This window comes from Rhinatrema bivittatum, chromosome 7 (genome assembly GCF_901001135.1).
Source record: "Rhinatrema bivittatum chromosome 7, aRhiBiv1.1, whole genome shotgun sequence".
Taxonomy (NCBI): Eukaryota; Metazoa; Chordata; class Amphibia; order Gymnophiona; family Rhinatrematidae; genus Rhinatrema; species Rhinatrema bivittatum.
The window spans coordinates 71,773,846-71,799,044 of NC_042621.1; the positions used below are offsets into that span (position 1 = coordinate 71,773,846).

General features: G+C 47.8%; 1 protein-coding gene across 2 annotated transcripts in view; it reads right to left on the minus strand.

The window, feature by feature from the left end:
• The window catches only part of BRD7 (bromodomain containing 7), a 101,924-nt gene that overhangs the window by 32,805 nt on the left and 43,920 nt on the right, over positions 1-25,199 (minus strand). For both annotated transcript variants that reach the window (XM_029608519.1, XM_029608518.1), the window contains exon 9: positions 9,089-9,161. In XM_029608519.1, the coding sequence (XP_029464379.1) occupies positions 9,089-9,161 (73 nt within the window). The remainder of the gene's footprint in view (positions 1-9,088; positions 9,162-25,199) is intronic.

The window sequence follows — 25,199 nt, forward strand, 5'->3', positions numbered from 1 at the left end:
CCGAGAAAGTTTCACTGACACTGTACATAAACCCAGCATGCAATCTGCGGGTCCCTTATACCCAAGCCAAGATGACAGCAACACCTTAAATTTCTAAGTAAACTGGCTCCCCCCTCCAATGAACTGGAAAAAGGTGAAGGGCTCAAAAAGACAATGAAAAACTTTTTTCCCCAAATTTAACATAAGTGATTAGCAATGAAAAACCTCCAACAACCTCCACTATATACAAAGCAACAGTACGAGCAGCAAACTCTCTCCCCCCAGTACATGGGTGGGTCTCTGGACTGATCTGTGGTACTACAGGAACGAAAATTAGCAGGTAAGAACAATTTTCCTTTCCCTGTACATACCCAGATCAGTCCAGACTAAGAACATAAGAAAATGCCATACTGGGTCAGACCAAGGGTCCATCAAGCCCAGCATCCTGTTTCCAACAGTGGCCAATCCAGGCCATAAGAACCTGGCAAGTACCCAAAAACTAAGTCTATTCCATGTTACCAATGCTAATGGCAGTGGCTATTCTCTAAGTGAACTTAATAGCAGGTAATGGACTTTTCCTCCAAGAACTTATCCAATCCTTTTTTAAACACAGCTATACTAACTGCACTAACCACATCCTCTGGCAACAAATTCCAGAGTTTAATTGTGCGTTGAGTAAAAAAGAACTTTCTCCGATTAGTTTTAAATGTGCCCCATGCTAACTTCATGGAGTGCCCCCTAGTCTTTCTACTATCCGAAAGAGTAAATAACCGATTCACATCTACCCGTTCTAGACCTCTCATGATTTTAAACACCTCTATCATATCCCCCCTCAGTCGTCTCTTCTCCAAGCTGAAAAGTCCTAACCTCTTTTGTCTTTCCTCATAGGGGAGTTGTTCCATTCCCCTTATCATTTTGGTAGCCCTTCTCTGTACCTTCTCCATCACAATTATATCTTTTTTGAGATGCGGCGACCAGAATTGTACACAGTATTCAAGGTGCGGTCTCACCATGGAGCGATACAGAGGCATTATGACATTTTCCGTTTTATTCACCATTCCTTTTCTAATAATTCCCAACATTCTGTTTGCTTTTTTGACTGCCGCAGCACACTGCACTGACGATTTCAATGTGTTATCCACTATGACACCTAGGTCTCTTTCTTGGGTTGTAGCACCTAATATGGAACCCAACATCGTGTAATTATAGCATGGGTTATTTTTCCCTATATGCATCACCTTGCACTTATCCACATTAAATTTCATCTGCCATTTGGATGCCCAATTTTCCAGTCTCACAAGGTCTTCCTGCAATTTATCACAATCTGCTTGTGATTTAACTACTCTGAACAATTTTGTGTCATCTGCAAATTTGATTATCTCACTCGTCGTATTTCTTTCCAGATCATTTATAAATATATTGAACAGTAAGGGTCCCAATACAGATCCCTGAGGCACTCCACTGTCCACTCCCTTCCACTGAGAAAATTGACCATTTAATCCTACTCTCTGTTTCCTGTCTTTTAGCCAGTTTGCAATCCACGAAAGGACATCGCCACCTATCCCATGACTTTTTACTTTTCCTAGAAGCCTCTCATGAGGAAATTTGTCAAACGCCTTCTGAAAATCCAAGTATACTATATCTACCGGTTCACCTTTATCCACATGTTTATTAACTCCTTCAAAAAAGTGAAGCAGATTTGTGAGGCAAGACTTGCCCTGGGTAAAGCCATGCTGACTTTGTTCCATTAAACCATGTCTTTCTATATGTTCTGTGATTTTGATGTTTAGAACACTTTCCACTATTTTTCCTGGCACTGAAGTCAGGCTAACCGGTCTGTAGTTTCCCGGATTGCCCCTGGAGCCCTTTTTAAATATTCGGGTTACATTTGCTATCCTCCAGTCTTCAGGTACAATGGATGATTTTAATGATAAGTTACAAATTTTTACTAATAGGTCTGAAATTTCATTTTTTAGTTCCTTCAGAACTCTGGGGTGTATACCATCTGGTCCAGGTGATTTACTACTCTTCAGTTTGTCAATCAGGCCTACCACATCTTCTAGGTTCACCGTGATTTGATTCAGTCCATCTGAATCATTACCCATGAAAACCTTCTCCATTACGGTTACCTCCCCAACATCCTCTTCAGTAAACACCGAAGCAAAGAAATAATTTAATCTTTCCGCGATGGCCTTATCTTCTCTAAGTGCCCCTTTAACCCCTCGATCATCTAACGGTCCAACTCCTGGTATGTACCTAAGATCCCCTTAACTTATGTGGGATCTGGCGAGTTCCACTCATAGAACATTCTCACTAAAGCACATGCAAGCGATAATGCCTAGCAAAAGTGTGCAACTATTTCCCAGAAGCTGCCCAGCAAATTTCATGCAGAGACACCTGTTGTGAATCAGACCAGGAAGTTGCCTGAGAACGTGTCAAGTGTGCCACTAAACCCCTCCCCTGGCTGCTGGTGTCCTCTCGAAATGTAAGTCAACTTGATCGCTTCCTTCAGCCACTGCACAATTGTAGCATTAGACAAATTATTTCCCTTCTTTGGACCACTCCACAGTACAAAGAGATGATCTGATCTAGGGAAATCATAAGTGACCTTTAGATACCTCAATAATGTATGCCTCCAATCTAAAAGCCTAAGCTCCCCCGCATGAGGCGTAGAGGAATCCAAATCCATAAAAGCTGGAAGCTCTTCTGTCTAACTAAGATGGAACACTAAGACTACCTCAGGCAGAAAAGAAGGCATCATGCATAAAGATAGCCCTGAATCAGACATCTATAGGAAGGGATCTCAACACGACAGCTTCTGGAACTCCAAAATGCCCCTGGCTGAACAAATAGCCACCATGAAAACCACATTAACCATAGCCCTCTTTAGTGGTTCAAACTGAGCCTCACACAATCCTCTAAGGACAAAATTCATATTCCAAGATGAGCAAATGTTCCGCACCTGAGAACGCAAGTTCTTAGCTCTTGAAGGAACTATATAACATCCAGATGTGGGGTCAGAGGATACCTTTGCACTTTACCCCAGAGACAGCCTAGTGTCACTACCTGGATTCTCAGAGAGTTAAAGGCCAATCTCTTGACCATAACCTTTCTGTAGAAAAGTCAAAATATATGACACCATAGCCTGAACAGACAGGGTTCACTCCGACATCAGCAGACCAGGACTTGAAGATCCTCCAAATTCACACACACAACAAGGATGTAGATGATCACCTAGCCTGCAATAAGTTGGAAATAACTGCTTCAGAATATCCTCTCCATCTCAGATGTCTCCTTTCAGAAGCAAAGCCACGTGACAGAAGTAAGCCGCCTGACCGCAAAATATTGGGCCTTGGTGGAAAACAGTCGACCAATGTCTGAACCTCAGGGGCCCATCTATGGCCATGTTGATCACATCTGGGAAGCATGGTTGATGTGGCCATTCTGGAGCTACCAAGATCATGTTGCCCGAATGCTTCTCTATACGCTGAAATCCCTTATCCACCAGCGATGTATGAATAGCCAGCACAAAACTACACCTAGTGGATCCACAGCCAGCACAGATGACATCATACCTGCGTGAAAATGAAACTAACTTGGTCTGATTTCCTGGAAATTACTATACAGGTTTCTGCCCATAGTAACAGAGCACGTACACATGCTAAAATGTATTAATTGGCTATGAGATAATGGGTGGGCAAATGCAGACACCTGTTGATTGGCTAAAGGTAATCCCTTAAATTGCTGAGCGCGCCCGTTAAATCATTTGTGCAGGTTTGAGAGTACATCACTTGTTTTGTATATCTTGCTGCTCCAAAGAAATCACACATTTCTTTTTATTAAACCTCTCACTTTTATGACTCTCTAGAGCTATTTTTTATTGAGCCTATTAGCCAGGGGTTTACAGCGACCACAAGAGGGAAGACAAATAAGAATCCCTCGTGTCCATAGAAGCACCAGAGCTCCAATTCCTTTGTACCGTGTTCTGTTCAGTGGCTGTAAAAACCGCGACACATTGCTGTTCTCTTTGGTCGGGATACCCCCATCTTCCATGAATGAGACACATCGCTGCCTCTATCTAACTTTATCCGACTGATAAAATCCACATGAATGTTGTTCACTCCAGCAATGTAAGACACTGCCAGCTGCTCCAAGTGCTGCTCTACCCAGAGTAACAACTCGGGGGTCTCTCGAGTCACTGCCTGATTCTCAATTCCGCCTCGACGGTTGATGTAGTCCACCATCACCGCATTGTCTGACAGGATTTGTACTGGATGGCCATGTAACCTTGGCAGACAGGCAAGCCATGCGAAATGCACCGCAGTGCAGTGGTTTAACCAGGAGGCCATAAGGCCTCCTGGTTAAACCACTGGCCTTGTGCCGATTGATCTTGCCACACTGCCCTACATCTGGAGAGGCTTTCATTGGTGGTAACTATTATCCAATTCAGAATCTCCAATTCCACACCACGGTCGAGACTGGTGCATGTAAGCCACCATGAAAGACTGTCCCTGGCTTCCCCCTCTAATGGAAGAGTAAGATGAAACTCTTCCAATAATGGATTTCAGCAGGAGAGAAGAGCCCCCTGAAGAAGCCACATATGTGCGAATGCCCAATGCATTAATTCCAATGTCGATGCCATAGAACCCAGGACCTGTAAATAGTCCCAGATCTTGGACACCAAAAGCTCTAGCAGAAGCCTAAACCTGCTCTGCAATTTCAGCAATCTCTCTCAATGAGAAACAATCTTTCTGCCAGTGGGTCAAATTTAGCTTCCAGATACTCCAGAGATTGTAAGAAAACTAAATTGGCTCATTGCTAGGTTCACCAACCATCCTAGAGACTTCAGTAGCATTTGTACTAACTGTCGACAGAGGTCATCTGATTTTGCAAGATTGAGCCAGTCATCCAGATACGGCTACACCAACAAACCCTCCTTTTGCAATGAGGTCGCCCTCACCACCATCACCCTGACGAAGGTACATGGAGCCATCACCAGCAGAAGGGAAGGGCTTGAAACTGAAAATGTTCTCTTAAGACCATGAACCTCTGGAATCTCTGGTGCTCCGGCCTGATGGCTATGTGCAGATACACTTCTATCAAGGCGAGAAATGCCAAGAAGTCTCCCTTGGGTACTGCTGCTAATACGGACCTCAGAGATGTTCCTCAGAGTTTACCTTCTTTAAATCCAATATATCTTGAGTTGGATATGGAGGGAAAAGAACAGGACACTTAAATTAAAACTGATCTCCAACCACACTAAGTGTGTCCAGTGTCTGAGCCAATAGAATTGGGCCACGCCGAGCATGTTCAGAGTCTGAGCCAACAAACTCAGCAAGACATCTCTGTGAAAAAAAGAAAATATGTGAGCAGAGTCCAAAGCGGCTCTCAATCACATGCAATTTCTTCATCTTCCAGAGGTGAGAAAGCCAATTCCCCATTAGAATCCTCCGATGTTTCATACTCTACTCCCACTTGAACATTACCAGGTATAGCTCCCTGTGGCATTTGCCTGCCATGACTGAGAAATGAGAGTCCCGAGCAAGCGATCCCTACATAGTAGGTTGCTTCACCTTTGCTGGGCACCCCTGCAGAGAGGTCTGGAGGTACTGGAAACATTGCACCCAGGAGGAGGATGGATCTACACCAGAGCCCATAGGCCCAAACTTGCTCTCTCCAACCTCTCTCTCTCTCTTGGGGAAGCTTCTTCCCTCGGGAAAAAGGGAGGAGGAGAAATGACCATTGCCTCGTCTCCGACTCCACTACCCTCTAGAGCAAAGCTTTCCAAACTTTTCATGCTGGTGACACACTTTTTAGTCAAACATAATTTCACGACACAGTAATTCAGTCTACTAGCAAACCAGAGGTTAAAGGTTAAATGAACGAAACGTATTTCGACAATTTATGTATGTTTCCTTAAATATATACATAAATAAAATGTTTCACGACACAACCTATCTTGTGAAAACCTTTCATTTATATAAAAAATATATAATATCCAAGATTAATGTTATTGTTATAAATTATGAGCAACAATAATAAAACAAATTGTCTGTCCCCCACACACTAATATCTCCCCCCAAGCACATCTGTCCCCCACACACTCATCTCTCTCCCCCAAGCACATCTGTCCCCCACACACTCATCTCTCTTTCCCTCCCCAAGCACATGTCTGGCCCCCACACTCATGTACCTCTTCTTTTTGATTGTTGCCAGTGCTTCACTCCCTTCAGGGTTCAAGCCTGCCGTGGTGCATAACACTTTCCATGATCACCAGACACTGTTGCTTGCAGTCATGGCCAGGCCTCATCGGCAGCAGCAGCCAATGACAGGGACAGCTGGGCTCAAGTCCCACCCACCAAGCCCAAAAAAAAACGCGATTGACAGCAAAAATTGCCAATAATAAGCAACCCACGAATTGAAAAAAAAAAAAGTGAATCACTAGAAAAAGAAGCCCAAACTCGCATCGGAGTTGACCAGGATAGCGCGACACACCTGCACACTGCAAGCGACACACTAACGTGTCACGACACACAGTTTGGAAAGCTCTGCTCTAGAGACACCATAGGCTGAGCGTATGTCCCAACATGGGCAAAAGCTGTAGCAGTCAAATCGCTTTGAGCTTCACAAACAGAGAGCGTGAAGACTGAATTGCTATCAGATGGCAAGCATCACAAACAGCAAGGTGCTTGGACCTGTGTGTCCCCGTTGCCTAGTTCTCCTGAACGTCGGCTCTAGGCGGCCTCCTGTGCACACACCAATGCCACCCGAGCGTACATGCATACCCCTCCAGGACGTGCGCAAATGCACCCTCAAGACTAGGTCGCAGTCGTACGCACACAAGTACATGCGCAAATACGCATTCGTATAAGCCATGGTCGTACGCGCACAAGTATCCGCACAAATACATGCTCAAGCTTAGGTTGCAGTCTTACGTGTACAAGTACCGGCGCAAATACACATTCCAGTCTAGGCTGTGGCAAAAATGTGCACACACCCCTACACACGCAGGAAAAGAACCGTTGCTGCGTTCTACCTCATGGCTAAGCCAAGCCTGCCCACACCTTCAGCATGTTTAGGCCCAGATCCGTTTAACATCTGGCATCAAAAATCATCGGCCTGAAGAGCTTCTCAACAGCTTAGGTCTCTTGACTGACTGAGAATCCATGGAGTCTGGAGCAAGAGCCAGCATCCCGCTAAACCCACTTTATGCATAAGCAAATTAAAACCAGCAGGAGACCTTTATCAGAACCAGAGACGACTCCTCGGTGGAAGTGCCTCTCTGCACCTCTGCGACAGTCGAGGAGGGCATTCTCCTGCTTCTCCCACCAATGCTAAGGTATCGAAAATGGCTGCCGTTTCCGCGCTAACTGGGAAAGCCTCAGTGCTAGCCCCCGTGACCCGCTTGTTCTGGCACAGTCATGTTCGACGCAGACCCCAAAACGCCATGCCGCTTTTGCCACAAGCACACGCTGTTCCTCCCCGCACCTGCGGTACCACCAGCACCTCAACGGCAAGCAGGGGAACAGTCCCTCAGCGCCACGGAGCCATCACCTGGTCTCCTCCGCAGGCAGAGAAGCTGCTGAAAAAAAACCCCACTGCTGATCTTCCCGAGTTGCTAAGGTAGCTTCCCCCACGGAACCTCGCTGCTGCACAGATTCCTCTATCTAGTTCCTTGTTCTCTCTCTCTTTTTTTTTCTTTTCTACTCACTGAGAACAAATAAAGATAGAAACCAATACTTTGTTTTGGTGCAGAGGTTCAGATTCCAGGAGTGCAGGCCGCATGGAAGATCAGAAAAGAGACAGATCACTGGCTATATCTGTCTCCTTTCACCAAACATTAGCTACCCAGCCTAGGACAACCATATAAAAGCGATACTTCCCTGCTGCACTGGGCTTGCCGTGCAGAACCACCAGATTCCACCGCTATCTCATGGGGGATGAGGGATCTGGACCACCAGATGTCCACCCCATGGACCTCCGGACCGAGCTATCAGAAGGGTCACCAACCCCCTGCTCGTCCACCTCAAACCAACGGGGATGGCCCCACCAGAACCCCACAACCCCCTAGGAGTATCAGAAATTTTGTCTTTTAATCTTTTTATTTTCTCTCCAGACTGCAGGTTTTACATCAGCTACCATTGGCTGGAGGTCAGAGAAATACTGAGGGACTGCAGGTAGTACAGTTTACAGCGACAGTGAAATTTTCTCTGCCTCTATCTGCTGGCAGGGAGGCATAATGCAGGAGTCTGGACTGATCTGGGTACGTAGAGGGACGTGCCAACTTTGCCCTCCTCCCATGTCCCCCCCAAATAACTCATCAGCTTTGGAAAAGTCTGAAGTCCCCACAAGGGCCTACCCCTATATAAAGTTTGCTGGAGCTCAGTCCAGCTGTTGCAAGGTAAGTGGAGAAGGACGGACACACACACACAAAATGAAACACACACACACACACAAAATGAAACACACACACACACACACAAAATGAAACACATACAGAGATTAAGTACCATCCAAAAAGTCTCTGTTCATATTGAACAGAGTCTAAATGTGATACTCATGGAAAATAAAATTAAATTTCCTTAAATAAAAATTAAACAATAATTTAAAAGAGCACTTCAACACAGTTGGTCTGAAAATTGGTGATGTTGATTTGTATCGCTGAAGGTGTAGAGCATTATTGGACAGCAGTAAACAACATGAAGTAGTAAAGAAAAAAATCAGATAACTCCCAATTTTTGATGTAGTACAGAGCAGGGGTTGAAACATGGCCTTCACACTGGTTTGCCAGACTGCAGAAGGCAACACTGAGCTCATGTGCACCAGCGACAGGCCAAAAAGCCGCCAGGGAAGGAATTCTTTAACTCCTGAAGCACGTCACAAGACACTACTATACGTTTAGAAAGAGCTTGTACTTGTACTATAGGTATACAGATCTCTCTCTATCAATACACATCTATACCTCCATAGATACAGATCTATATCTGTACATTTAGAAAGAGCAAGTTCAAGGTCTTTCTAAATGTATAGTAATGTAAAATGCTTTAGGAACTAAATTCCTTCCTGGCAGCTTCCTAGATATAGATATAGATAGAGAGAAAATACAGACCTGAAGCGAACTCCGCCGGAGTAAGTAGTGCTAGGGTTGTGGTTCCATCAGGCTTTCTTCTTACAAACTCCAACTGAAATCAAACAGGAATTGTTTAATTACAGATCAGCCTTATTCATGTAAGTCTGTCATCTTTATGAAATAAATTTCAAAAGCCATTTACCCAGGTAAGAGAGTTTTTTGAAAACTATTCTCCTTCCAAGCAGCTTAAAGCAAGTGCGCTGTTTCCCTTTTACCCACACTGCAGAGGTGCTCCCAGAGGCAGAGTTAAATTGGGGGAGGCAATAATGAGCATAGTTTTGAATTTTCAAAACCATGTGCATTATTTTCCATAGTGGAATGAGCTTTAACCTGAGAAGGTAATGGCTTTCCTGCCTCCACAGAGACTCCCATGACCACCTCCTTAATCCAGCGAGCTACAATAGCCCGCAAAGCTGGCTGGCCGGCCCTGCTTCCTTCCATCGTGAAGGACAAACAGGCAGTCCGACTTTTGGACCGGTTCTGAAACTTCCAGATACCGCATCAAAAGTCTACTGACGTTCAAAGGACGGAGAAGGCGGGATTCTTCAGCATCCTTGGGCTTATCTAGGGATGGCAACAAAATGGACTGATTCAGATGAAACTCCAAGACTACCTTAGGCAAGAAGAATGGAATGGTACGAAGCTGTGATGCTCCTGGAGTCATCCTTAGGAACAGTTCCTACCACGACAATGCCTACCATTCAGAGATGCGTCGTGCTGAGCATATAGCCACCAGGAACACAGTTTTCAAGGTTAATAAATGCAAGGAAAGACTGTGCAGCCTCCGAAAGGAGGGCCCTGCCAAAAATTTCAATACTAGATTAAGATTCCACAAGGGAACCAGCCACCCTAGGGGTGGTCGGAGGTGCTACAATCCTTTCAGAAAACGGGCCATGTCTGGATGAGCCGACAGGCAGGTACCGTTCACCTCGCCCCTGAAATAGGAGAGAGCCACTACCTGGATCTTCAAGGAGTTAAGGGTAAAACCTTTATTCAAGCTGTCCTGCAAACATTCCAGAATTAGTGAGATTTTGACCACCCAAGGGGGGACACCGCGTTCCTCACACCAGGCCTCAATTACTCTCCAGACCCGCACATATGCTAGGGACGTAGAGAACTTCTGAGCATGGAGTAAGTTGGCAATTACTGCAGTAGAATATCTACGTTTCATCAGGTTTCATCTAAGGGCCAGACCGTAAGAAAGAATTGAGTCGGATCCTCGTGGAGGACCGGTCCCTGCTGTAGCAGGCCCCTATGCAGTGGGAGGCACAGGGGGTCTCCACATGACCACATACCATGGACGCCTGGGCTAATCTGGGGCTTCTAGTAGGACTAATCCCCTGTGGCGCTCGATTCTGCGAATGACTGCCTAGGAGGAACCACGGAGGGAAAGTGTATAGTAGCTCCTCTTCTGGCCTGGTCTGAACGAGATCCCCAGGGTCAACTGATCTCTTCTGCGACAGAAGAAATCGGGGAACCGTCGCATTGTGAGATGCGGCCAGCAGGTCAATGGATGGGAGACCCCAGCGATCTACTACCAGCTGAAAGGCTTTGGCCGACAACGCCCACTCTCCTGGATCCAGACTCTCCCTGCTTAGAAAGTCTGCTCTGACATTATCTTTTCCTGTGATGTGGGAGGCTGAGAACATATGCAGATGTATTTCTGCCCATTACATAAGGAGATCTATCTCCTGTGATACTTGCCGGCTCTTGGTTCCACCCTGGCAGTTGATGTAGGCTACCGTTGTTGCATGTCCGACATAATGTGGACCGCTTGACCCTGGAGTATGTGGCTGAATTGTAGACATGCCAATCTGACTGCCCAGGCTTCCAGGCAGTTTATGTTCCAGAAGGCCTCTTCCCTGGTTCAACGCCCCTTGGGCAGTCAGTTCCTGACAGTGAGCTCCCCAGAGGCTCGTGTCTGTCGTGAGGACCAGCCAGTTCGGAGGGGACAGGAGTACACCCCTTCCCAGATGATCTTCCTGCAGCCACCACTGAAGCCATGAGCATACTTCCATTGGTAAGTGGAGAATCGAATAGTCTTGAGACAGCGGGTTCCAACATGACAGCAGGGAGCACTGAAGTGGTCACGTGTGTGCCAGGGTTGACATCATCAAATCAAGGACCTGAAGATAGCTCCACAGCTTGGGGCGTATCGCGTTCATCAACCAACGCACTTGGGACATCAACTTCCTTACCCACGAGGAAGACCTTGCCCTGCTTGGTGTCAACTGGACTCCCAGATATTCCAAGGACTGGGAGGTCTTGAGATAGCTTTTGTCCATGTTTACGAACCAACCAAGCTCCTGAAGCAGGGATGTCACCCTGCTGGTCTCCCGAAGACTCTCTTCCACTGGCTTCGCCCGGATCAACCAGTCATCCGAGTACGGGTGCACCAGGATTCCCTCTTTCCTCAGAGCTGCTATGCCCACCATAACCGTGGAAAATGTTCTGGGGGTGGTGGCCAGGCCGAAGCACCCAGAACTGATAGTGGCGGCCTATTACTACAAAGCTTAGGAAATGCTGATGTCCTTGCCAGATTGGAATACGAAGGTAGGCCTTGGAAAGGCCCAGGGAAGTTAAGAACTCTCCCGGTTGTACAGCCATTATCATGGAGCACAGAGTTTCTATGTGGAAATGAATTACTTGTAGGTGTTGGTTGACAGTGTTGCGGTCCAGGAAGTTCTCCTGGGTGAATTCTGCGCAAAAAAATTTAAAATTCTGCGACCAAGAACTGAAAATTCTGCGCACAAAACCTGAAAATTTTGATCAAAATAACACAATTTACATGACAGTCTAAGTAATTATATTTTAAATTATTACTGAAAAAAACGTATTACTTAAAGTTGCAGAATTTTAAATATTTTGAGCAGAATTTCCCTAGAAATTCACTGTAAGAGTGTCCCTTCCACATACACACACCCTCATACAGGCTCCCTCACTCTCTCGCCCACACACATCCCCTCATACAGGGCCCTCTCTCTTGCGCACACACCCACACAAGCTCCCTTTCTCTTTCACACATACATCCTCACACAGGCTACCTATGTCTCTCTCTCACGCAGCCCTTCACACAGGCTCTGTCTCACACACACACACACACACAATCCCTTCACACAGACTAGCACCCTCACATACACACAATCCCTTTTTCATACACACAAGCTCCCAATCTCTCACACACATACACATTCCTTCACAATCTCCTCATATAGGCTCACTCTCTCTGAAACCCACACTCAAGCATCCCCCCAGCTCCTCTTACCTCCCATGCTCCCTCCCACACCCTCCTGCTCTGTCATCCTCCCCTCATATAGGCTCCCTCTCTGAAACCCACACTCAAGCATCCCCCCACTCCCCCCTCTTACCAACCAAGCTGTCTCTCACCCTCTTACCAACCATGCTCTGTCACCCTCCCCTTTCTCACACACACATTCTCTCTCACCGGCATCCCCCCACATGCTCTCTCTCACACCCTCCCCGACACACATTCTCTCTCAACGGCATGCCGCGGGACGCACTCTGTTCGCAGCGAAGATGAAGTGCGAAGATGAAGTGCGCCATTCGTGGCGAAAAGGGAAGGCCTCCGTGTGCTGCAAACAGTGCGCCGGGCCTTCATCTTCGCCGCGAACGGAGCGCATCCCGCAGCACACGGGGGCCTTCCCTTTTCGTCATGAACAGCGTGCCGGGCCTTCATCGTCACCACGAACGGAGCATGTGCCACGGGATGCGCTCCGTTCGCGGCATGCTGGGGTCTCCTCTGCTATTTTCTGTGCAGAATTTGGTAATTCTGCGCAAATTCTGCGTTCCACAGTAGCGCAGAATTCCCCCAGGAGTAAGGATGGGATGAAAGGAACCCTCCTTCTTGGGTAAGATGAAATAGATGGAATAACTCCCCATATTTTCCTGGGGCGCAGGTACTGGAATTATAGCCCTCAACCTGAGGAGCCTTATTCAAGGTAAACTCCACGGCCTACTTCTTGTGCTGGGAGTGGCAAGACGACATCATGAACGTGTCCCAAGGAGTGTAGCTGCGAAACTTCGGTGTGTATCCTTCTCATATAATATTCAGTAACTATTTGTCCGATGTGATCTCAACCCACCGCTGGTAGAAGAGGGATAGTTGACCCCCCTATTTCCTCGTTCCGTGGATGGGTCAGGAAAACTTCATTGGGAAGTTCGGGTCGAACCTGAACTTGCCCCTCTCTTGGGCTGTCGACTCTGAAAGTACTGAGCCCTCCCCGAGGATCGAGACCTCTGAAATGTCGAGTTTCTGAAGGGCCGAAAGCATTGGGAGCCCCTGGATTGACCCCCTCATAGGCGAGGGGCGCTGTTAATTGCTTTCTCTTATCTTCCGGTAGCTGGGGCACTGGAGATTCACCCCGTTTACTGGCCAGCTTTTCCAATTCGCTTCCGAAGAGTAATGATCCTTTAAAGGGCATCTTTGTGAGGTTTGCCTTAGAGAAGTCTGCTGAACAATTTTGCAGCCATAGCTGTCTTCTGGCAGCTACCACTGAGCCCGAGGTACGGACTAAGTCAGAGTCCACGTCAGCTAGAAAGGCAGCGGCGGGCTCAATAGCTTCTCTGGAATCATCCACCTCTCAAGAGAGGAACAGGCACAAGCGAGCTACCAGGGCAGGAAAGGAAGCAATCTGTAAAGTCATTGCTGTCGTGTCAAAGGCTTGCTTAAGGATGGACTCCCTCTGCTATTATGCGCAACCTTTAAGGCCGCTCCTCCCTCCACTGGGATAGTTGTTTACTTCGAAACAGCGCAGACCAGTGCATCCACTTTAGGGAACACAGGCGTTCTCTCGCCACTGGATCCAGTGGGTATAGAGCTTCTAATGCTTGTCTATCTTTAAAACTCGCTTTGGGGCTTCCCATTCCAGGTCAATTATGGCTTCCAGCACAAGATAATAGAAAAAACCGTAACATGGTCCGATATGGCTGCAAACTCAGTGGGATTTACCCATCTTCCAAGGAATCTGGATCCCCTTCTTCATCCGTGCTGTCCTTGTCAGGGATACCCTTGGTGAGACGAGTCCTGCTGATAGGGCTGGGAGAGGGAGGTCCTACCAGCTGGGGTTCTGTCCGGATAGGGGCAAGTGAAGCAGACTGCGCCTGTATGAAGGCTTGAAGCCCTTGAAAAAATTCCACCCGAAGAGAAGGCTGCTGGGTCCATGCCTAGCCCAGGGGGTACTGAGGTAGTGTCGCTGGAAGTCCCTCTCCAATGGATGACCTAGCCCCGGGATTACTCAGATCCAGGTTCTTCTGGTTAAGGTTGTGGCTGACCTATTCTCAGAATGGGAGGATCCGGGCTCTCCATGGGCCTCTTCACAGTGTTGACATAAATAAGAATCAAGGTCAGACTGTGTAGCCCTAATATGACAGGCAGCACAGAGAAAACGACACATGTTTCTTTGCTGCTGGAGCCACTAGGGACAGTAAAGGAAAATTAGCTCTTACCTGCTAATTTTCACTCCTGGAATACCACAGATCAGTCCCGACAAGTGGGTTTATGCATCCCTAACCAGCAGATAGAAGCAGAGAACAAAACTTTGGGGCACTGCTACTTAATTGAGTGTGCCACCTGCAGTTCCCCAGTATTGACATGTACCCAAGCCAAGATGGAGAATACCCAGAAAAACACTACTCCCCTAATCCAACCTGGGTAATGAGTTGGAATGCCCAACCAAACTGATCCTTGAACTATGGTCAATATAAAAAATTTTGAATCTCAACAAATTGAGAACTATATACAACTGCCTGCTGCAGAAAACAAAATTCTACTTTACTTCACCTGAGCATCCAATATCAGGAGAGGTCTTTCGAAAGATAATCAAAAAGGGATGGGCATCTGGACTTATCTGTGGTATTCCAGGAACGAAAATTAGCAGGTAAGAACCAATTTTCCTTTCCTGTTCATACCCCAGATCAGTCCAGACAAATAGGATGTATCCAAGCCCCATTACACCGGGTGGGATCCCGAAAGACCTGCAGGCAGCACTCTTTCTCCAAAGACACCTTCCTCTGGGCCCCTGACATCCAAATGGTAATATTTAGTGAAAGTGTGCAAAGAAGACCATGTTGCTGCCCAACAAATCTCCTGAGGCGACACCAACTGGCACTCCGCCCAGGAGAGGTGTCTTTACCCTAGAGGAATGTGCTTGCAACCCTTCGGGAATCGGCCAACCTTTACAAATTTTTAACTTTTAACCTTTTTTAAAGGTTAAAATTTTTAATTTTAAACCTTTAAAATTAAAGTTTAAAATTAAAATTTAAAATTAAAATTAAAGTTTAAAATTAAAGTTTAAAATTAAACCTTTAAAAGTAAAGGTTAAAATTTTTAATTTTTAACCTTTACAACCTTTAACTGCAAGTTTTAAAAAGGATAAGACCACTCTTCCACGCCAAAGATTTCAGAACCATTCTCCAAGCCCTCATCTTCTCCAAATTAGACTACTGCAACGCGACTCTTCTTGGCCTCCCCTCCTCATATACAAAACCACTCCAAATGGTCCAAAACGCAGCAGCACGTTTACTAACAAACACCAGAAAAAGAGACCACATCTCTCCAGTCCTTCAAGCCCTCCACTGGTTACCAATCCACTTCAGAGTAATTTACAAATCCATCACATTATTATACAAAATCATTCACCAACACACCATAATCGACCTACAAATTCCTCCCCGTGTTCACGAATCAACAAGACCGACTAGGGAAGCCTACACAGGATGCCTCCTTGTTCCTCCCGTAAAAACTACTAATCACAGAACCTTGAGAGACCGAGCCCTTTCAACAGCAGGCCCTCCGCTATGGAACTCTATCCCACCAGATCTAAGAAACGAACCGTGCCTCTTAACGTTTAGGAAAAGACTTAAGACATGGCTTTTCAGGCAAGCCTTCCCGAACTCCACCTAACAAGATCCATCAATGACTCCTATGCTAAGTAGCTGTATATAGTGGACTCCATATTTATTTTGTTCTCTTGTATATATAGAGGACTCCTTATTTACATTGTACACTTGTATATAATTATCCTCCTCTATCTCTTTTATTTCTTATAATCCCAGTTCATGAACCCTTGTTAATTGTAACTGCTTCTCTTCTCCACGTTTATTTATGTTTTTGGTTATATTTTTGCACCCCATTTTTCTGTAAACCGACATGATGAGAACGAGTTCTTGAATGCCGGTATAAAAAAACCTTAAATAAATAAAAAAATAAATAAATAAATATAGGCCAAAACGACTGTCTCCTTCAACGAACGAGAAATTGTACTCTTAAGACGCTTTGCCAACTTTCTTTGGTTAGTTGCATAACACAAAAAGAGGAACAGAGGTCCGAAATTCGTTAGTGACTTTGACATATCTCAAAAGATGAAGTTCCCTCGCATGAGGCAAAATCTGATGTTAGATGAGAAAATCCCGGCAACTCAATTGTCTGGCCAAGATGAAAAGCGGAGACCACCTTGGGAAAAAAGGAAGGAACCGCTCGCAAGGGGACTCTGTCATCAGAAATCCACAGAAAAGGCTCCCTGCATGATAATGCTTGAAGCTCAGAATTCTGCTTTGCCGAACAAATTGCCACCAGAAAGACTGTCTTCAGAGTAAGATCCTTCAGAGAAGCTCTGCGCAAAGGTTCAAAGGGAGGACCACACAGAACCCATAAAACCAAATTAAAATTCCAGGACAGACACAGCCGACGGACTGGAGGATGCAAATGATTTACTCTCTTTAAGAATCACTGTACATCCGGATGCAAAGCTAAAGGTTTACCCTGCAACCTTCCTCTGAGGCAGCCTAAGGCTGCAACTTGGAGTGAATTATAGGCTAGACCTTTAGACAAGCCGTCTTGTAAAAATGCCAAGACTTGGGCCACACTAGTTCGTAAGAGTTCTACATTATGGACCCCACACCAGGCTTCAAACACTCTCCAAACTCTGGTATAAGCCATGGAAGTGGAGGATCTTCTAGCCTGAAGCAAAGTAGAAATCACCAGCTCAGAATATCTCTTCAAGCAGAAGTGTTGCCTTTCAAATGCCAAGCTGCTAGACAAAAGCAATCCACTTGTTCCGACAAGATGGGTCCCTGACACAGCAGACCCCCCAGATGGCTTAGTCGAACAGGCCCGAGCACCGCCAGATGGACCACATCCGCAAAGCACAGACGATGAGGCTACTTCAGTGCTACCAGGATCACTTATCCATAATGTTGTTCGATGCGTCGAAGCACTCAACTTATGAGTGGCCATGGTGGGGGGGGGGGGGGGGGGGGGGGGGAGAGAGAGACATACAACAAAATCCTCTCTGGCCACAGCAGAGCCAAACTCCCTTCAGCAACTGAAGAACTTGGTTGCCTTGGCATTGTCTTGTTGCCATGAGGTCAAACTGGGGCTCTCCCCACTTGCACCGAAGAAGAGCAAAGGTTTCCGCCGACAATTCCCATTCTCCTGGATCTAGCTGCTGCCTGCTGAGATAATCCGCTCGCATACTGTCCACCCCCACTACGTAAGACTCTGAGAGGGCCGTGAGCTGAATCTCTGTTCAGGCAAAGAGCTCGTAAACCTCCTGGGCCATCAGGCGACTCTTCGTACTGTCCTGACGATTGATATATGCCACCATTGTTGCATTGTCCGAGAACACCCGTACTGCCTGTCCCTACAGCTGAGAGAGGAAGAACAGCAGTGCGTTCCGAACCGCTATAGTTTCCAAATGGTTGATGACCAGGACGCCTCCTCTGGGGACCACTGGCCCTGAGTCGCTGAACCCTGAACACATCGCTCCCCAACCGCTGACACTGGAATCTGTCTCAGTCCGATCCAGTCGAGAACCACCAGAGGAACTCCCTTCTCCAAACTGGACCATGATAGCCACAGATGAAACTGGACCTGGCTTCCTCCTGGAGCGGTAATGGTAGCTGAAATTCCTCAGATACCGGGTTCCAAAGGGACAAGAGAGCTTTCTGCAAGGGACGCAGGTGCTCAAAATCCTATGGGACCAGATCCAGTGTAGAAGCCATTGACCCTAGGACCTGCAAATAATCCCAGACCTTGGGAATCTGCAGGTCCCACAACCGCCGGACTTGTGACTGCAACTTCAGAATCCTCTCCGGGTTGAGAAACATCCTGCTGATCTGGGTACCGAATTGCGCCCCCAGATAATCCAAGGACTGGGATGGGTTCGGCTGACTCTTCGCCCGGTTTGTCACCCAGCCCAGGGACTACAGGCACTGCATCACTCATCAAATGGAGGGAAGGCACTCCACTTCCAACTTCACCCGTAAGAGCCAATTGTTAAGATACGGGTGGACAAGAATCCCCTCTTTTTTTTGAAGGCTGTTGCCACTACGATCATCACCTTCGTGAATGTTCTTGGTGCTGTAGCCAGCCCGAAGGGCATAGCTTGAAACTCAAAATGCTTTCCTAGTACAGAAAAGCACAGGAACCTCTGATAATCGACTCTGATAAGAAGGTGGAGATAGGCCTCTGTCAGATCAAGAGTCGCCAGAAACTCTCCCTTGAGCACGGCTGCAATCATTACTCTCAATGTTTCCATTCGAAAATGTGGAACACACAATGCCGCATTGACCTTCTGCAGATCCAGGATGGGCTGGAAGGAGCCCTCCCTTCTTGGGAACCACAAAGTACATGGAATACCTTCCTTGATGAGTTCCCCTTGCGATACCAGCAAAATAGCCTTCAATTGTTACAGGTGCAAGAGAGTGTCCCGCACCGCTACACGCTTGGCAGGCGAGGCGCACCGGGACACCACAAAGGTGTCTTTGAGTGGCCAAGAAAATTCTAATGTGCAGCCGTCTCTTATGACTTCCAGTACCCATTGATCCAAAGTAATCCTGGTCCACTCCTTAAAGAAGCGGAATAATCTTCCTCCTACCACCATGAGTGGACCAGCTTGCCTTCATTGGGTGGACTTAGCTCCAGAGCCCTGACCGGAACCTTCTCTGGATGGTCTGCAGGTTCCTCGAAAGGACTACTGCAGTCCTGATACTTGCTTTTGTGAAGAACCGGACAAGGTTCTGCTGGCGCGAAACCTCCTCATCTCACGGAAGCAAGACTGTGGCGGAAAGGTCTTCTTAGCACCCTTCTTATCCTCTGGCAAACTATTTCCCTTGGAGTCGGCTAAATGCTTTATCAGCTTCTCCAGGTCTTCACCAAACAGTAACTGGCCCTTAAAGGGGAGATTAGCCAGTTGCGCCTTTGACCAAATATCTGCTGACCAGTTGTGGAGCCATAAAAATCGTCTTGCCGCTACTGCGGAGACCATATTCCTAACAGAAGTGCTGAGGATATCAGAGGGCATCTGCTACATAAGTCACGCCCGCCTCCAAGCGAGCATTCTGATCCGCCTTCGGAGCAGCGCTGGCCGTGACCTTTGCCTTCTGTACCCAGCACAGACAAGTTCGCTGCATAAGGCTAGGGCAGGCAGCAGTAAGACTCAGAGCAGAAACTTCAAAAAGCCTCTTCAACAGGATTTCCAGCTTTCGATCCTGAAAATCCTTCAAAGCCACTGACTCTGCCATCGGAATGGTCGTCTTCTTGATGACTGCAGACATCGCCGCATCCACCTTCGGCAATTTCCACTGCTCAAGATATTCTCAGGCAGGGTGTATAATGTGACCATAGCCTTGGCCACGCGCAAGCCAGCCTCTGGGGAATCCCACTCCCGGTCAATCAATTTCTGCCTCTACTTTGGCAAGGGGGAGGGGGGGGGGGGGGAGTCCTCAGTGGTCCACACAGCTCCTCCAACAAAGAGTTTCCCACTCTGTATCAGAGTCTTCTGGGGTCACTTTGACCCCAAGCTCTTCGAGAACCTGAGGGATGAGGGTCCACAATCGTCCTTGCGAAATAACCGGACCACCCTAGGGTCATCTCCTTCGGCTAGAGGAACCTCTACTGCATCCTCTACTGCATCCCCATCAAGTCCTCACTTGGAGTCCCTCAAGGATCCTCTCTCTCTCCTATTCTATTTAACATTTATCTTCTCCCTCTCTGCTAACTCCTCACAAATCTAAAGGTAACTCACTTCATCTACGCCGACGACGTGCAGATTCTCATTCCAGTCACAGAATCTATCTCCAAAACCCTCAACTTCTGCAACAATTGTCTACAGTCTATTAACCTCCTCCTCACCAGCCTTAACCTAGTACTCAATACATCCAAAACCGAACTACTACTCATCACACAGGACGACAATGAACGTGGGGTCAACAACCTCTCTTCACCCCAAACGACCTCCATCACACATGTTAGAGACCTCGGTGTTATTCTAGACAATCGTCTGAATCTAAAAAAAATGTGTCAATAACACAACAAAAGAATGTTTTCACAAACTACAAATTTTAAAAAAGCTGAAACCCCTCCTACACTTCCAAGACTTCCGCACAGTACTCCAGGCCATCATTTTCTTAAAAATAGATTATTGCAATTCCCTTTTACTGGGCCTTCCCGCTAACACCACAAGACCTCTACAGATGCTACAGAACTCCGCCGCAAGGATCCTGACCAGTACCAGCAGAGGAGAGCATGTTACCCCTATACTTAAGACTCTACACTGGCTCCCCATTAAATTCAGAATCCTGCACAAAGTCCTAACTACAATACACAAGACCATTCATTCTCAGACCACTCTGGAGCTAAACATCCCACTTCGGCATCACACGTCCTCCAGACCTATCAGAACAGCATACAAAGGTACCCTTTATGCACCCCCAGCCAAGTCCTCGCTTAGGAAAAGAGCCCTCTCCACTGCCGGTCCGGCACAATGGAATGCTCTTTCCCCGGACCTTTGACAAGAACCCTGCCAGCGGATGTTTAAGAAAAAGCTTAAGACTTGGCTTTTCATAATAGCCTTCCCTTAATGAACCAATACCTCTCTGGGACACGATACATCGTACAACACGTTCGTCCAAAGCTATGAATGTTCCCCCCTCAGTTATTCAATTAGTTCCTTGATCTCATGCTGGTTTATCACCTCTCCCACCTTGCTCACTTCTATTACATTGTTTGTTTTCTTTGATATGATTTCTTTGATATAATTCTGTTCAAATGTTCGATGTAATTCCTTTAATATAACCCTGTTCTAATGTTCGATGAAATTCCAACTTTGGGTCTCTGTAAACCGATGCGATATGTTCTTTTTCATGAACGTCAGTATATAAAAATTTAAATAAAATAAATAAAATCCTGGTCCCCCAGCACTCCAGCCCCCGAGTTTGTATTTTGACCAGCAGCCTGGTCCATGGAAGGATCCTGCGGATCACGGATAGACGGATCTTGTGGGTTAATAGTTATCGGATCTGCGCCCTCTGAATCGTCCGAGGAGACATCATCCCCCCAGGCACGGTCCAGCCCCAAAAGGCGCAAGATGCCTCCTTTCCGTCGAGGCTCCGTAGTCAGAGGCTTCTTAAACCTATGACAGGGCTGGCCGAGAGGCTGGCCACTTATCTGCCAGCTCCTGTCTGGTAAGATAGGCCTCATGCATAAGCAGAACAAAATCCTCCGAAAAACCACTGCACTCTGTCAGCTCCACAGGCGCTGAACTGTCACCCACACCAATGCCTGAAGCGCGGGAGAAAGCAGGGGAGGGGAGTCCCTGCATTTCCCATCCAAGACAGGGCTCCTGCCATGTGGAGCTAAAATGGCTGCCAACTCTTCACCCCCCCTCAGGTCCTCCAGGCCGGGGCCTGCAGCATGAGTGCAAGGCCTGCTCCTAGTTGTCTGTGAGAAGGTTCCCACACCTCCACTCAAACAGGCTGGGTAAAGAAGGGTCGCGTTGAGGTGAGAGCACCTCTCCCGGCAGGCAACAGGAGTTGGCAAACTAAAAATAAACAGAAGAGCAGGAGAAAAACAAAGTTGCAGCTGCATCGCTGTCCGAGCTCCTGGTGCTGAACGGACAGCACGAGTCTCTCCTCCCCTGATACTAACTAGGCACAGCCACTGGGAGGGAAAGAAACAAAGAATCCGAAGGCCCTGACCGTCTCCCAGGCTCCCCAGTCCGCAAAGGACACAGAGAAAAGGATATCTCCTGCTTCTGGGGCTCCAGGAAGCTGCAGCAGGCCAGTCAAGGGGGAAGGCCCTCAGGGAGAGTGAGGGAACCAGGGACCCCTGGTTTTTCCTGACCCTGGAAACAAGGGTCAAGCCTAGCCATGGATATCCAATCCCCCACTCAACCAGAGAGATGGCCCACGAAGGTGCCTAACACCTCTAGGAGCTCTGGTCTTCTGTCTTCGTGCCTACCCTAATCTAAGTTTTGGGTTTTTTTGTATCTAACAGACTGCATGTTAGCATCTCTATCATCTGCTGGAGGCACAGAAATACTGAGGGTCTACAGGTGGCACTCTCAGTTAAGTAGCAGTGTCTCAAAGTTTTCTTCTCTGCCTCTACCTGCTGGTAGGGATGCATAAACCCACTTGTCTGGACTGATCTTAGGTATAAACAGGAAGTTCAGCCGGCTCGCAATTAAAATTTTGTGCACAGATTTTGGGTGTCTATGCAGTCTACGGCGAGGCATGCACACAGCCCATACATCTGGCTTTACCTAAATTCTGCACCTAGAGAGATGTGCGCTTACGGATGCATGCACATATCTGTGCGATGTTGTGTGTACATTGCATGTGCAGAGTTGGCATGCACCATACGTACTGATGCTCTATGGTGGGCAATAGAAGATGCACAAAAACGTGCACAAGATGGCACCGCTGCAGCCTACCACGCGGTGTGCCTAATGAGCCTAAAGCAGGGCCTAGCCCACTGGTGGGCCACTCAACTCGCTCGGAAGTTCACTTCCCCTTAGCCCCAACAGGATGGGAATGACTTTGGTACAGCACGCCAAGCAAAGAGACTGGAGGAAGACTTACTGAAACACATCCAATGTCTCTGAACCCAAATGGCAGCACCCAGTATTGGTAGTGAGCCTTCCCCACCACAAAGCGCAAATACTTCCTGTGTCTGGGGAAGATGGCGATGAGGGCGTAGGCATCCTTGAGGTTGAGGGAGCAGAGTAAGTCCCGTTTTTGAGCAGGGGGATTAGAGTACCCAGAGAAACCATTAATTTTTCCCTTGTTCAACGTCCTGAGATCGAGAATGGGATGCAAGCCCCTAGTTCTCTTAGATATCAGGAAATATCTTGAATAGAACCCTTGAACCCGGTGGTGATGGGGAATGGGTTCTACTGCTCCCGCCTTTAGGAAGACAGAGAGCTCTGCAAGAAGTATGTCCTGCTGGACAGATAAAACCCCACGATGGACATAGGGGAAGAGTCCTCCGGGATTACTCTGAAGTTTAGTTGATACCCCTGACAAACAATAATGAGGACCCATTGGTCCGAGGTGATGAGCGACCAATGACGGGCAAAGCAGAGAAGTCTATCCCCCACTGGGGCATCGAGTCATGTACAATTGGTAAGACGCTATTCAGGCGATGGGCATGGCACCCTGAAAAATCTTCCTAACCCAAGGCATCGAGCTCTCTATGTTCTCGCCCCAGAGGGGCTAAGGCATGGGTGCGGGAGCGTTTGGCCCGTTTGAGGGTGGACTCCACTACCACAGACTGGTGGGGAAAGATGGCGTCTCTCGAACCCAAGGCCTGTTGCGCCAAATAGGTGGCATCTGCCTTCCTATTAACTGGGGCGATGGATATCTGGTGTTCCCACATTCAAAGAAGGAAGTCCTTAAAAATATCGTGGAAGGGAACAGCTACTATCTACTTTGGGGCATCAACAAATTGGAGGACCTCCAACATCTTATGCTGTACATCCTCCTCCGTGAGAAGTTGGAAGGGAATGGCCATGGTCCATACAAAGCCTGAAAAGGAAAGGTCCTCCAGGGGAGACAGACGTCTTTCCTCCGGGAGCGAAATCTCTGAGAGGGGATCATCGGATAACTCAGAGAAGTTATCTCCCCATGGAACATAGGGACCTACCTTCTTCCTCTCTGAAGTCCCCGTGGGGCCTATACAGGTGAGGATTCCACAAGTCCGCAGACCTAGGCACCGAAGGCTTTGAGGGAACTGAAGGCACCGGAGTCGATGGCCCCAGTGGCAGTGGGGACACTAAGGGTCTCGGGAGACCAGATGGCTTGGGCAAGGGCTTGGGAAAAGAAGGCCTCGGGACCACTGTACTGGGCAGCGCAAGCGGTCTGTGCGTGTCTTCCTCATCGGAGGACCCAATGATGGGAATCTCACTCGAAGGGTAGTTGGGGAAATGAGGGTACCTCAGGCACCGGTTATGTCAGGAGTGCTCCAAGCAAGACATCCAGACACTCAAGCAAGGGTATCAGAATGGATGGCGCGGGCTCCAGAACCGGTATGTGGGCTGGTGGCAGTTCAATGCTCTGTAGGGCTCGGAGTACCTGACACTGCACCATGCGGTCCAACTCCTTCTGGAAGTCCTGAGAGGACAGGACTGATAGAGGGGAACGAGACATCACCAGCACTTCCTCAGAGCTCCGAGGAGGCACGGTGCTGAACGCCTGGGACTCCCGGGCCTGTAAGAGGGTGGAGCCTCTTCGCCCAGGGATTGCTTCAGCGGTGGCACTGCTGCCTCCGGTGTTGCATCGCGACTGGTGCCATGCATCGATGGCAAATGATGTCGATGCTTGCGGAATCTCCCACGGTGCTCGGCCCGGTCTTTCCCCGGTGCCAAGGAAGCTGAGGATCCCGATGTCCTTGAAAGTGGCGAGACCATGAAGAGTGGTCACCAACTCCACGGTCCTTAGATGATGTCGCCAGGGGTGTGGAAAGGGGAAGCATATCGAGGGGTTCCCCTCGACCTCGGGGTGTCGATGATTCCAATGCAGGATGGATGAAGCAGACTTCTTGGAACCAAAACGTTTCTCCATTTTATTGAGACGCGCACAACAGCCCTTGGGGATCATCTGGTCACACAGCTGACACCCTCGGACATTGTGTGATGCCCCCAAGCAGAGGAAACAAACCTCATGTGGATCCATGATAGACATGGTCTGCGGGCACTGGAGGCACGAGCAAAAACTGGATGACGCCATGGAGGAGAAAAAGAACCGGCGAGCGGTCGATGGCTGGCAAGCCACCTAGGAGCAACACGCCAGGAAT